The 13,084-nt window shown below is 49.3% G+C and overlaps 1 protein-coding gene across 2 annotated transcripts in view; it reads left to right on the forward strand.

Moving 5' to 3' along the window:
- The first annotated feature begins 5,658 nt into the window (after nucleotides 1-5,658).
- SPTBN2 (spectrin beta, non-erythrocytic 2) overlaps nucleotides 5,659-13,084 on the forward strand; it is a 36,854-nt gene continuing 29,428 nt past the window's right edge. The window contains exons 1-2 of one of the 2 annotated variants that reach the window (XM_033121729.1): nucleotides 5,659-5,929; nucleotides 12,246-12,424. In XM_033121729.1, coding sequence (XP_032977620.1) covers nucleotides 12,268-12,424 — 157 coding nt within the window. In that variant the 5' untranslated portion in view covers nucleotides 5,659-5,929; nucleotides 12,246-12,267. Of the gene's footprint in view, nucleotides 5,930-6,507; nucleotides 6,615-12,245; nucleotides 12,425-13,084 lie in introns of those variants that run through there. The other variant, XM_033121730.1, reaches the window with a different exon arrangement.

Here is a 13,084-nt window from a genome sequence, read left to right on the forward strand (position 1 = left end):
CTGATTCACCTCCCTATTTCATGCAATAGTCATTCCAACAGTCCTGACATGTCGATATCTAGCTTTTACTTAAATATCTAGTGTTGGGAAATTTGCCACCTCAGAGTCAAACCAGCCCGGCTTTGGACAGATGTAGTTTGGTGGAGAGTTTCTCATTATATTGAATTGAAATCTGCCCCACTGTATCTTCCACCCATTGATCCCAGCTCTACCCTTTGAAACCATGGAGAAGTCATCTAATCCCCTTATAAAGGGGAGTAGAGAATACCCAGGATTGTTATTGTTAACTTGTCACAGTGGTTCAGATCTGGCCTGAGCGATTGTATTATGGATGTCCTTTGCTTTGTACACTCGCTGTATTCCTAAACCATCGTATAAACCCTGTTTTGTGTGAATCGAATCATTTTAGACATACTGGGAAGTTGACTGTTTAAAGAAACCCTGTGTTCGGTTCTTTCATAAACTGAAGAATCCTTTTGAAATACAAATAACCTCCCCCATAAACCATTTATGCAAATCTATATTTTCATATATTATTACAGGCATACCTCGTTTTATTTCACTTCACTTTATTGCACTTCAGGGATGTCGCATATTTTACAAATTGAAGGCAAGACCCTCCACCAACGAAAAGATTACAGCTCGCTTTGTTGCGATACTTGCAATATTGCGGTCGTCTGGAACTGAACCTGCAATATCTCTGAGGTATGCCTTTAGGTTTTACTTAAGATTTGCCTACAAACAAAACAAGTAAAATAATGATAATAGCAATAGGTAACATTTATTGAGCCCTTATCAGGCACCAGGCATCATGCACTTGACATGCATTATTTAATTTCTCACCACAACTTACTTCTTTAAAAGTATCCCCTATTTATAGAAGAGAAAAACCAAGTCTCAGAGAAATGAAATAACTTGTTCAAGGTCACACAATTAGAGTATGATGGGCCAGAATTCCAACAAAGCCATAAGACTCCAGGGTCTTGTATCCTAACCACCAGGAAATTTCAGATGTCAGTAGTTAAACAATAATAGTACCGCAGCACAGGTAAATTAGGCTACGATACAGGAAACTGAGCTAAACTTCCATAACTTCAAAGATGTACACAAAATCTATTCTTTTGGTACTGTAGGCTTCCCAGCACAACTCATATTTTCCAGTGCAATTTGATCAAGGAACCCCAAAGACTTCCCTTCAGCTATTAGTAATAGGCAGATGATGCCTGAATTTATTTCATGTATACGGGGATGACCAGACACTTTTTCAAGGGGGTCTCTGTATTCCCAGGGGTTTGTGGCATAACCTTCTTAGAAGAAAGAAGTGGTTCATTATTGACAGCTTAAAATCAAAAGTATCGAAAATCGTGGTTGATCCCAGCCTGCTCCTAGATGGGTTAGAATCATTCAAATGGCTTTTCAGGTCCAGTTTTTAATGGCGTTGATGTTTGGAACTTAAAAATAGTTTGGGATGGATGGTCTGTAAATAAGTTCTATTTTGAATCCAAGCTTGACAAAGATAAATAGATGTACTACTTCTATGTCCTCAACACAGTTCTATTTTCTCGTTTCGTCAACAACAGAATGCACTCACAACATTGCTCAGCTCAGCACACAGCCCTTGGGGCTCCTAGAACCCTAGACTTTTCTACACTGTGTAAGGGAGCTCCAGGGGGGGCTCCCTTCTGTCCTCCAGGCCCCACCTCCCTCCATCCCACTATCAGAATGCCCCATTTGATTTGGCTTTTTTACAGTCTCATAGACTCAGGTGAGAAAATACGTAATTTTCTTTATGTCTCAACCTAGCTCTTCAGCCTCCATTTCTACCAATGGCAGAAATACAATAAATGTCACCGACTCAAGACAATTCAATCGTTTCAAGTGTTATAGACAATCCCCTTCCCTCATGATGTTTTAGTTTGGGGTTTATGTATCATTCTGACATCAGAGAAGGGACATCAAAGTCAAGTGCCATCTTCTGTCTCTTGCCTTACTGATAATCTGTAGCTTCCTTCACTTGGTCCCGGCGACTGGCCTTTATGGCTATTGCAGGGTTCTGTGGCAGGGTTCTCCGGCAGGTGGAAACTGTGGTCTTGGTATAGACAAAGCACAGTGGTTGCTTCATGGGGAGCTTCATGGCTCCCACTTCAGCGATTCCTGGTACTGTGAACCTCCATCTGTTCCCTAGCTAGCCAGGCACCCCTCCGCCCCTGCTGTGGGTTCTCACCGCCCCCCCCACACACACCCACACACACTCCACAGCAATCCCCATAGGCACCCTTTCAGTTTGCAGCTCACTCTCACACTTCCCCCCAGGCGGGGAACCAGGGAAATTTTCATATTTCCTCCAAACTTTAAGGACCCAAGGAGACTGAAGCCTCAGGGATGAGAAGGCTGGAGGTGGTGAGGAGATGGACTATATCTCAAACCTGACAGGTGCATACACAGGTGACGATGCCATTTGTACTCTGTGGTATTTGCCCGTTAGCATAGGGGACTTTGAAAGGCTGTGTCTTCTCAGAGTTCCAGGAATGAAATGAAGCATAAGCCCCTGCTGTCCACTATTGTTTGGAGGTGGGGACAGCAAACAAAGCCCCACAGTGGCATCTAAACTCTCTTGCTCTCCTCTCCCAGTCCTCTTCTGTTCTGCTCCAAGCCCAAAAACGATTATAATTTCTATATGGAGGGAAAACGTACACGTTCTTTCCAATACAACAGTTGATGACATAAAACTCTGAGCTTTGGGTTTATCAGGTCCTGTCTCTTGATATTTAAAGGGAAGTTTCTGCAGGAGGGAAAAAAAGAAAAAATCCCTACTTCCCCAGCCTGAATTCACCACACATTTCCTCTTGCTGTTTCCCACCCACTGCCCTTCTCTCCTTCTCTCACACGCACACACGTGCATCCTGCAGCAGGCCCGGTAGCCACACCCTCTGTGTCACTGTAGCTGAGAACATGGCTCAAGTGTCAGACTGTCTGGGTTAAAATCCCAGCTCTACCCCTGCCTGGTTCAATGACGTTGGGCAAGGCACTTAATTTCTCAATGACTCCGTTTCCTCTTCTGTAAAATGGGGTTCATCCTTACCTCTTAGAGTTGTTACAGGATTAAATGAAATGATAATATGTGAAGTGCTAGAAATATAATTCCCAATTAATGTCTGTAATGGCTGTTATTATCCCTCATTCTCTACCTAGTTAATGCTCTCATATTTCAGACGTAACTCAGATGATCTGAGATCCCTAGCCAGGTTATGACTCTGTGATATATATCCTCACATAGCATCCCGAACTTTTCATTCATAACACTCATTATTCTTTGTGATTATAGATCTGCACATACATACTTCGTGATTAATGTTTTATTCGTGTCTGTCAACCCCACCAGACTATCAGCTTCAAGAGCACAGAGGCCATGTCCGTTTCACTCATCATTAGATCCCCAGACCCAGCACCATACCTGGCACATAAGCCAGACACTTTTTGAATGAATGTTTGATTGAATGGGAGGCGAGGAAGTGGAGCCAAGGAGTTCAAATGACTCAAGAAGATTGTGATCATAAAGAGGAAGGGCAAACCTGAAACTAATCAAATAAATGAATGAATAAATAAATAAAATTTACAAAAGAGGAAGGGCAAGACGTGGTGGAGGATCTGGGTTTCTCACTTACTTTTCAAGCTGGCAGGCACTGGAGCACGTTTAAATGAAGGGAAGGAGCCAGCAGAGAGGGGGCTCACCAGAAGGAGTGTGAACATGAGTCTGTGGGAGGGGGTGGGACTTAGGGCAGAAGCCAGGAGAATCAGTCTCAGACAGGAGGCACCCCTCTTCCATACTACAGGAACAAGAGGTGAGTGAGAATTCAGCTCTGTCTATAGGTTTGGTAGCAGTAAGTCCTTCCAAGACCTTTGCATGAGTCTTGGTAAGGTAAGCAGCAAACCTGGATTCTCCAAGAAGCTCAGCATGTTGATGGACATCATTTCATTTACTTTTGCAACGTGTAAAAAGGAAGCAGACATTTTCTTCATCCTTGACTGTTCTGACGCACTACAGAGCAAAATAACAAGTTTCCACAGACACTCGGTGGCAGAGCAGAGACAAGTGATCTCAGTGTTCTCTTTATGGACCCCCTTCCTCCCAAATTAGGAAAGAGTATAGGAAAATGATAATGTGGTAAAATAATAATGGCTGACACTGGTTGAGTGCTTACTATGCACCGGTCACCTGCAATAACTCATTTGACCCCCACATTATACCACCATTTTACAGGTGAGGAAACTGAATCCCAGGGATGTTAAGTAACTTGCCCAAGGTAAACAGCTAGTAGGTGGCAAAACTAGATTTTAAACCCAGGAAGTCTGACTCCCAAGTGGGTGCTTTGAAATACTCTGCTAAACCCCCTCTCTAGCAGAGGGGAAAGAATATATATTAGAAATCAGAAACCTGGTGGCTCTACCATGAACTAACTCTGTAAACCTGGTCATTCACTTAGGTATCTGAACATCAGTTTGCTCATCCATAAAACGAGGCTGACAGTGTTTACCTTATGAGGTTTCTTTTAAAGGATTATGAAATGCTGAAAATGGGACCTATCTATACAAAATATATTATTATGCTGATCAGAAGACCTAATATCCTTGTCTTCTAATTGGGTCACAATCTAACAGGCTGTTGTTGAGATACCACACCCCCAACCCACTTCTCATAACCAGCAGAGCAGCAGAGGTTGGCGGTTCTGGCTCCTTTGGCAGATCAGTTGATTCTCATCCCATCAGCTTTAACAGCCGTGACCAAGCTTCTCTGATGACCGAGAGCACACCTCCGTGCCCTCTTCCCCCTGAACACACTCACTCTTACCTTTGGGAACAGTTACCGCTTATGCCCTCGCTTCTCTGATTCTGGTGCCTGAAAGAGTGACGGTTAAAAAAATAAGTAATAAATGGCCCATTTTATAGACCCATTTTATAGACCAGGAAAACCAAGGCCAGGTAGGTGAGATGACACACACAACTCGTTAGGATTGGTAGCAGGACTTCTTTGAACTTTGAAAATGTTTTCAAGTGGATTTAACACAAGTGATTTCACCTTGCCAACATCTTATCTGGAAAGTACTTCAATTACTTACATATTTGTTTCAGTATGCATACCTTTTCAGAAAGGAGCAAGATCCTAAAATTCTACTACTCATAAATAAATAAACCTTAAACCCACTAAGTCAGGCAAAGCCCATTCTCCACTTTGCCCTTACTTGGCCATTTCAGGCATTTCCGTGTTAGAAAGCCGCCCACATGTTCGGGGCAGTGTAACCTAATGGTTAAGTTTAGACTACTCTGTACAGAGCCCAATCTATTATTATTATTATTATTAATAGTTCATCTCTGAGCTTAGTTTCCTAGGCTGGAAGAACAGTACCTACCTCTTTGAGCTGAAGTGGTGGTGGAGGTCACATGAGATGATGTGCTTTTAGCACCAACTGCACTGTATAACTTTGTTATTATTTGGACATAATTCTTTTCTCTCCTAAGCAGATAGTAGTTCACCTCAGTTAATGACCATAGACCCTAGACCACTCAGACACTACTAAACCAAGGAGAAACCCAGCTGTGCCAGGCCTAGAAATGTCCATCCCCACCCCCACTCCCTCTTAAGACAGTGAGTAGGCCGGAGTTCTGGTTGATAAATGAGAGGAGCTGAGAAGGAGCTGAGAGGAGCTGCAGTGATGACTATTCCGAGAATCTGATCTGCGAGGAGGCGAATCTCCACCATACGTACCATGGAGATGCTTTGGGAAAGACAGCCGGCCTACCTGCCTGAAGGAAGACGGGAGAACGAGGGGATGGATACAAGAAATGCTTAAAAGGAAATGAACTGGAGGTGCCCAAAGAGGAAAATTTGAAAAGGAAAACATAGACTGAATATTGGGAAGCCTTCCGGGCGGTGAGTGCCGTTACAGGGAGGATTGCGTATCCTGGGGATACAGATTTTGGACGAAAATCGGAGTAGGGACAAAGGTGGGGTGTGCAAACTGCAGGGATCAATCCCGGTAAGCTGGTTGGGGGGGCGGGGGGGTATCCAGGCAGCCCAGGAGTTACCGGGGCTGGCGAGGACCGGAAGGCGGGGTTATGGGGGCCACCCGCAGGGAAGGTGGGGAGGGGGTTGGGAGCTGGTCGCGGAGCCGCCGCCGCGTTTGCCCTGGGGAAGGTCAGCGACCCCGGGCCGGGGAGCTGTGCGGAGAACCGTAAGGGGCCGTGGTTGCCATGGCGCCAGTAGGGGAGGGGTGACTCGGACCCCGCCCGGATCCCCGCGGGGCCGCAGGCTCCAGATGGTCCCGGGCCTCCCGCGGGAGCCGGCGGCCTGCGGCAGGGGGAGGCTATTGTCCTCCTTCCGCGGCGCCGCAGTCCCGCCGCTCGCGCCCGCGCGCCGCCACGCGCCCTGCCGCCGCCGCCGGCCCCGCGCGCCCCCCGCACCCCGTGACAGCGCCTGCCCGCCGTGCGCCCCGCCGCCGCCCGGCCACCCGTCGCCGCCCGCAACCGCCCCTCGTGGCCGGGCTGCGGGCGCGGCGACTACTGGTGCGCCCCCGGCCGCCGCGCTCCCGCCTGCGGGGCCGGCGCTCCGCACCGAGGTAGGTGCCGGCTGCCGGGCCCGCTTTGTCCCGGCCGGCTGAGCGGCGCGCTTTGTGCAGCCGCGTGTGGGCGGTGCGGTCGGGGTCGGGCTCTGTGCCGGCCGGGGGAGCGGGGGAGGCAGGATCCGGCGCCTGGCCCTCGCTCCCACCCAGTCCCGGGGACAGGGTGCAGAGTCAGGTACCAGCCACCCAAGTACCGGTGTGCGGGTCGTGAGGGTCGAGGCTTGGGGGACGCGGGCCTTTCCAGAGCCGAGAGAAGAGTCTGGAAGATTGGGGGCTGACAAATGCGTTAAGAAATCGGGTCAGCGGGGCTGACAGTGTGTCTGACAGCGCCGGCCGTTTGCATCGCTGAGGCTCCGGAGGCTCCCGGCGCCGGTCCAGGTGCTGCGGACGCGCTCGGCCGTCTCTGCCAGGCATCTGCCAGCGCCCGGCTCCTCTCGGGGGTTTGCTGGGGGCTCCCTCTGGAGCTGAGTGGGCTTCTCCTCGCCTCTTTGGTAGCTAGCTCCATGTCCTCCCTGTGCATCCTCACAGTGTGTGTAAGAGGGGGACACGGATGGCTGTGGTGGCCAGAACGCTGGCCGAGAGAGAATAAAGCCCCTTTGGTGATGCGGAGACTGCGGTGTAAGGTGTCTCTGCGGCGGATACTTCCGGAGGGCTTGGAGTCCGCCCCGCACAGAACTGCCCGGCAAGGCCTCCTAGCTGGGGTCTTCCATCTCCAGCACCACAGCGAGCCTTTCCCATCCACTGCAGCTGGGAAGGACTTCCCCCCACTAACCCTGTGGCATTGCATGCTTGTCTGAGCTCCAGGCTTGCCCCTGTCCTAACCTGCTGTATGTTGTCTCCGTGGGTTTTCAGCCGACCTCCCAGCCAGGAGCAGCTGCAATTCCTGGGCTGGAGAGCTAGCCCGTTCAGGCATGGGCAAGGTAGCCACAAACCAGTTTTCCCTGAAGAGGAAGGGGGCAGAGTGAGTTCCAAATATGTGTCTTAGCTTGAGGTACTGGGCAACCTCTTCGCATCTGCAGAAGAGCAATGGATTAGAGCGGAAAAAGCTAACCCGGTTCCTAGATATGTCCCTTAGAGAAACTGAGGTAACCCATGGGTTACAGGCTTGGGGAGGAGAGTAGCAGGAAGTGAAAATGAGTCCGAATAATTCTGCCCTCAGTGGAGGATGGGAAAGGAGATCAAACAAAAATGCAGTCCCCCTCTTGAGCCCCGTTCCTAAGTTCCTTAGAGGAGAGTTTCTGTGCTCCATCAGGAACACAGCCTGGAGAAAACAGATTGGGGTTCTGTTTCTCCTGCCCGATCTCTGATTGATGAGCGCATCTGTCTTTTTGCCTTCCTGAGAGCCCTGAGCTTATTTGTGATTTCTTTTTCCTTTTCTCTTTCGGTCCACTCGTACGAGTCCAATAAGATTTTTACTTTGCCAAAGTCCCCATTTCTTCCAATCTATTATTCATCCAGCTGTCATTCGCTCGTCTCTGCAGCCCCACAGCGTCTCTGGCCATGTCCTCCTTCCGCACATCTGTGATTCCCCTGTGTTAGGACATCAACTCTTATTTGTCTCTTTAGATCTAGAGCCCACTCCATCTCCATTTTCCTCTCCTCGCCTGAGGCTTCTGGCTCTTTGTGGGTCTTGAGGTTTCTGAGGGGAAGTTATATTTGAGTTGAGCATGGGATAGGAACCCAGAAGCTAACCTCAGGTCACACTCACCCCTGAAACTTTGTGTCTCCTCAGTCCTCAGAGCTCCTCTAACCAACTCCAACTGCTCCTCATCTTTGGACAACAGTGGTCCTCAAAGTGGGGCCCCAGACCAGGGGCTTTAGTATCATCTGGGAACAAGTTAGAAATGCAGATTGTCAAGTCCCACCCCAGACCTACTGAACTGGAAACTCTGGGGGCAGATCCAGTGATCCGTGTTTTCATAACCTCCCACCCCCACCCCAGGAAATTGTGATTAGTGCAAGTTCCAGAATCCCTGGTCCTCAACTATAGAGCCTAACCCCGAGAGTCCTCCAGCTGAGGAGCAGAGGGGCTTCAGATCCCCTTTTCATTCTTTCCTTAAGCTTTTCCCTAGCTCTAAGACATTATTCCATGGCAAATAATAATGATAATAATCCATTCATTTAATATCTCTTTATTAAACAGCTATATTACTGGGCTTGGAAAACACAGCCCTTATCCTCAGTGGGTTAAAAGTGGAGCCGGCAGAGAGACACATAAACAACTAACTGTGATACAATGTGATAAGTGCAATAATAGCTGCCTGCTGAAGTGCTGTGGGAGCACAGAGGAGGGAATGATCCACTTGCTCTGAGGGAGGTAAAGAATTAATCAGGAGCGGGATGTGGTGAGATGAGGAATTAGGGAACAAGTCAGGCTCTAGCCCCAGGGATAGGATTTTTAGCTTTGCACGCTGACAGGAAAGGGAAAGGGGGCAGGGGGCAGCTGCCCTTGGGAAATGGGTGTGTGGCTAAGCCACAGGTGAGTCTGCATCCAGTAGCATTTGGACTTAGAATCTAGCAAGACCACGGTTTGCAGCTGGTGGGTGTTGGCTCCATTGGAGCACGAGCAATGTAAACTACTTGGGTCTGGCCTCGAGGTCAGTGGCTAAGAATAAGGTGCTGGTGAAACTGTAATCTGGATTAGCTGCTGTACTGCCCTCTCATTAGATTCAGGACTCCGTGGAGAAGAAGAAGGTTCATGATTTTCCACTGTGGAGAGAGACAGGGAGTCATGGGCTGGAGGGCAGGCAGACTAAGGAAATGTTAACATGGAGACCCAGGTCATAGGCCAGGAATGATACACTCAGTGAAAAGAAACCAGAGCAGGATCTATGTAGAAGACACTCAAATAGAAAACTGTAGGAATCTGGAGATGGCAGCAGGGAACACAGACAGAGAACACAGCATATTCTCCCAAAGGCCATGGGCTGCAGAGCCTAAATGGTTGAAAACTAAAACACAGAACCACCAGAGAGCACCGTTCACATGCGAGTCTATGGAAACAAAGTCCTTGGAGTTCCAACCTGGTGGCCTGATGGAGATTTGTAATCTAGGGACACCAATGCCATCTCAGTTCCTTTTGTATATGACAGCATCTCTGGGAACTCAGGACACAAAGCATGTATGTCAAAATTTGATTTGGCCAAAGGAGCAGTTAAGTGGCTGAATTTTTGTTTGGGAAAAGGAGAGGTTCCAATTCCATACTTTCTCCCCAAAATGATAGGCTTCCACGGAGAGTCTCTAACAGTTGGACCTCACTGGAAGGTCTGGATCCCATGCCTGGGCCCCCATAGCGTCCCTTGGGAGAACCAAGTTAGATCACAACAATAAAGGAAGCCAAAGCAGTCCAGCTTATGGGGGGTGGGGGTGGGGTGCAGGGACACACAGTAGTTTCGAGACAGGGTCAGACAGTCTGCTTCCTTAAGTTCCTGCTCTTTTTGGAGTACCAAGATGTAAAAGCAGGGTATGAAAACCTCACAGGCCTTCAAGGGCCAGGCAGGTAACAAAAATACATGACATGTCTGGGAAGGAGACAGAAGAAAATGGTGGGGCCTGTAGAGAAGTGGAACGCACAGGCCCACTTTGAGGCATCCAAAATCAATTATTTTTAAACAGCGTACTGGCCACACTACTGGTGGCTGGCTTTAGTAGGTTTGTGACTCCTGATAAAAGGACAAGGGGTCATGGAAACAGAAGTTCGGGGGAGCATGTGTGTAAGATTTAACTGTGGGGAGGCCTATGTAGGACGAGTGGGAATGCTAGAATTATTCACCCCAGAACTAAGTGTGAGCATGGCTGCTGGTGAAGGGCCGAGGAGCATGGAATTGAAATGGTCCTAGGACTTGGGCTGCTTCCCTGTCCAGCGGCTGAAGGTATTAGGTGACTCTAGCTCAGGTCACGCTTTGCCCACAGAACCCTTTGCTCAGGGTGACTCAACTCTGACCTAGAGTTTATTTTTATGTAAATATTTACAGAGCAAATTCAAAGAATCTGTTGGGGACTAAGGGAAATGATGGATTTTAAACAGAAAGTAGTCTTGGGCCTCGTGGAAATTAAGCTCTCTTTCCTGTTACAGGAGTGAAAGCTTAAATCAGGGAACCTGAGACCTTAGCTCTCTTGTACGTCATCCATGCTACCTCCAGGGAAGTCCTTACGTGTTTCTCTTTGGGAGAAGGGAGGGGCAGGCAATCCTGGCCTTCACGTGGGTCAGATTCAGCTTCGTGGAACCAGTTAATGACAGAAGCCAAGTTCTGTCTTTGCATGCCCATGGGAACGCACTTTCCTAACCACCCACAGCTCACCACCCATTCCTTCTTCCTTCCCCAAAACTACACAAGAGCTTCTCTGTACCTCCTTCCCAGAACCAGAGATGCCAAGATCATAGCCCTGACCCTAGGAAGTGGAGCTAAGGATGAAAATATATCTTTGTGTTTGAGAGGTACTAGGAAAATGAGAAATGCAGAATTTGGGGTGCAGATAAAGTTACAGATCCAGCTCCCTCCATTCCCTTGGATGGCTGCTGAATGAATGCTAAATTACACAAGAACTTCGGACAGTAGAGGTTTTTTTTGTTGTTGTTGTTGTTTTTAAATCCTTAGCAGCTAATCTAAAGCTCATTTGTGAGTTTTGAGGACAGAGTTTGTTTGCGTAACTAGAGTCGTAAGTAACGCTGGCAAGCGTACCTGGTCCTGATTTCCAAAACTTGGTCCCTAGAAGGGAGCCATGGGTGCTGATCTCTCCCCAGGGAGCTTAAAGGGACTCCAGGAAGTTCGAGGAGGGGGTAAATGTTGTGATTAAGAGCTTGTCCCCCAAAGTCAGAAAGAACCTCACTTCAAAACCCTGCTCTGCTCCTTCCAGCCACGTGACCTTGAACTGTGACTAAACTTACACGGTGCCGCTTCCTCATCTATGAAATGGGGATGATAGTGGACCCTCGCCCCATAGGTTATGATGAGATAATGCATGTAAATGGTGAGGACACATGTCACCGCTGACCTTTATTGAACACCTATTAAGTAGTCCCTATGACAAACGAAAGGAAGCAAAGGGGAGAGAATCGCACTGTGTCCTCCTCTGAGCTCCTGGGCACCGTATCCGTACATACCTAACAGCGCATCCGTCTTCCTGGTGTATCAGAGATGCGTGTTAGCTCTGCAGGATCTCGGCCTTTTCATCTCAAGTCTCCAGGGTATAGCAGGCCATCTGGTATAGAGGAGGGGCTCAGAACAGTTTGTGGAAGCTAGGAATAAAATAACTCTGGTTTATACTCATTACTAACCAAGGGGCCCCATGCTTCCTGCATTCCCTGGTTTACACGCTGCTGTCCTGAACTGCACTGGAGGCCACCACCACTTTTAGCCACGGCTCTATTCACTGTTCACGGTTCCTCTCTGCTTGGGACTCTGGGGCTCTGAGGTACTTCGGTCCATGTGCATCCTGTACGTGTGCTTCCCCACCATGGTTTCCCCTCTCCCGCTGGGGGCTGATTTCCATTGACAGAAAAACCAACCACAATCTTTGGCCTTCAGGAGAGCGGAGCAGATCTAGGGTAGGAGGACAGAAGGACATGGCGAGCGGCGGGCTGCGTGGCCCCGAGACGCTCCTTACCTGCTACGTTCCCCCTTACAGGAGGAGGAGGCCACCCACCACCATGAGCAGCACGCTGTCACCCACAGACTTCGACAATTTGGAGATCCAGGGCCAGTACAGTGACATCAACAACCGCTGGGACCTGCCTGACTCAGACTGGGACAATGACAGCAGCTCAGCCCGTCTCTTTGAAAGGTCACGCATTAAGGCCCTGGCAGGTGAGATCAGGGGAGGGCCAGGGTAGGTGGTGAGGACACCGGGGACGGGCCCTAGTTGTGAGGACTCCTTTAACTTTGTCGGAAGACCAACTTTCTTTCTAAGCTGCTGCACTCACGTGGGAAATCACCCTATCCAGCCCCTCATCCCCAACGCCAGCCTCAAGAACAGACTTCATGCAATCCAGAACGTCCCCCGGCTTCCTTCCGCCCAGCATAGAGAAGCCATGCTGATCCCGGGACTCAGCTGTGTTCCCCTCTGCACTCAGCTGACTTCTGGCCTCTGTCCCTGAGTCATGTCCTTCATTCTTTGGCACTCTTACTTTTGCCATTCTGTTTCCACCCACCTTTCCTTTGCCGTTCATCCCCTGTGTCTTCCTCGATTTCCGCTGTCATTTCTCACACTTGTTCTCCCTCCCAGCCCATTAGCCTCTCCTTTCCCTCCCCACCTGTTCCTTCCACCTGCCGCCTGTTCCTCCCATTATTTCTTCTACCTGTTCCCTGAAGCGGGTACCCTCCACCCTCCACTGGTTTCTGCAGCTGCCCATTCTCCGGGGTTTGCTCTCTGCCCGGCCCCTGCCCTCCCCTATGGCCTGGGCTCTCCCCTTCAGCTCCTCTGAGCACAAACAAACCCGTTGGACGGGCCTCCCTGCGTTCCGGGAG

This window comes from Rhinolophus ferrumequinum, chromosome 11 (genome assembly GCF_004115265.2).
Source record: "Rhinolophus ferrumequinum isolate MPI-CBG mRhiFer1 chromosome 11, mRhiFer1_v1.p, whole genome shotgun sequence".
Taxonomy (NCBI): Eukaryota; Metazoa; Chordata; class Mammalia; order Chiroptera; family Rhinolophidae; genus Rhinolophus; species Rhinolophus ferrumequinum.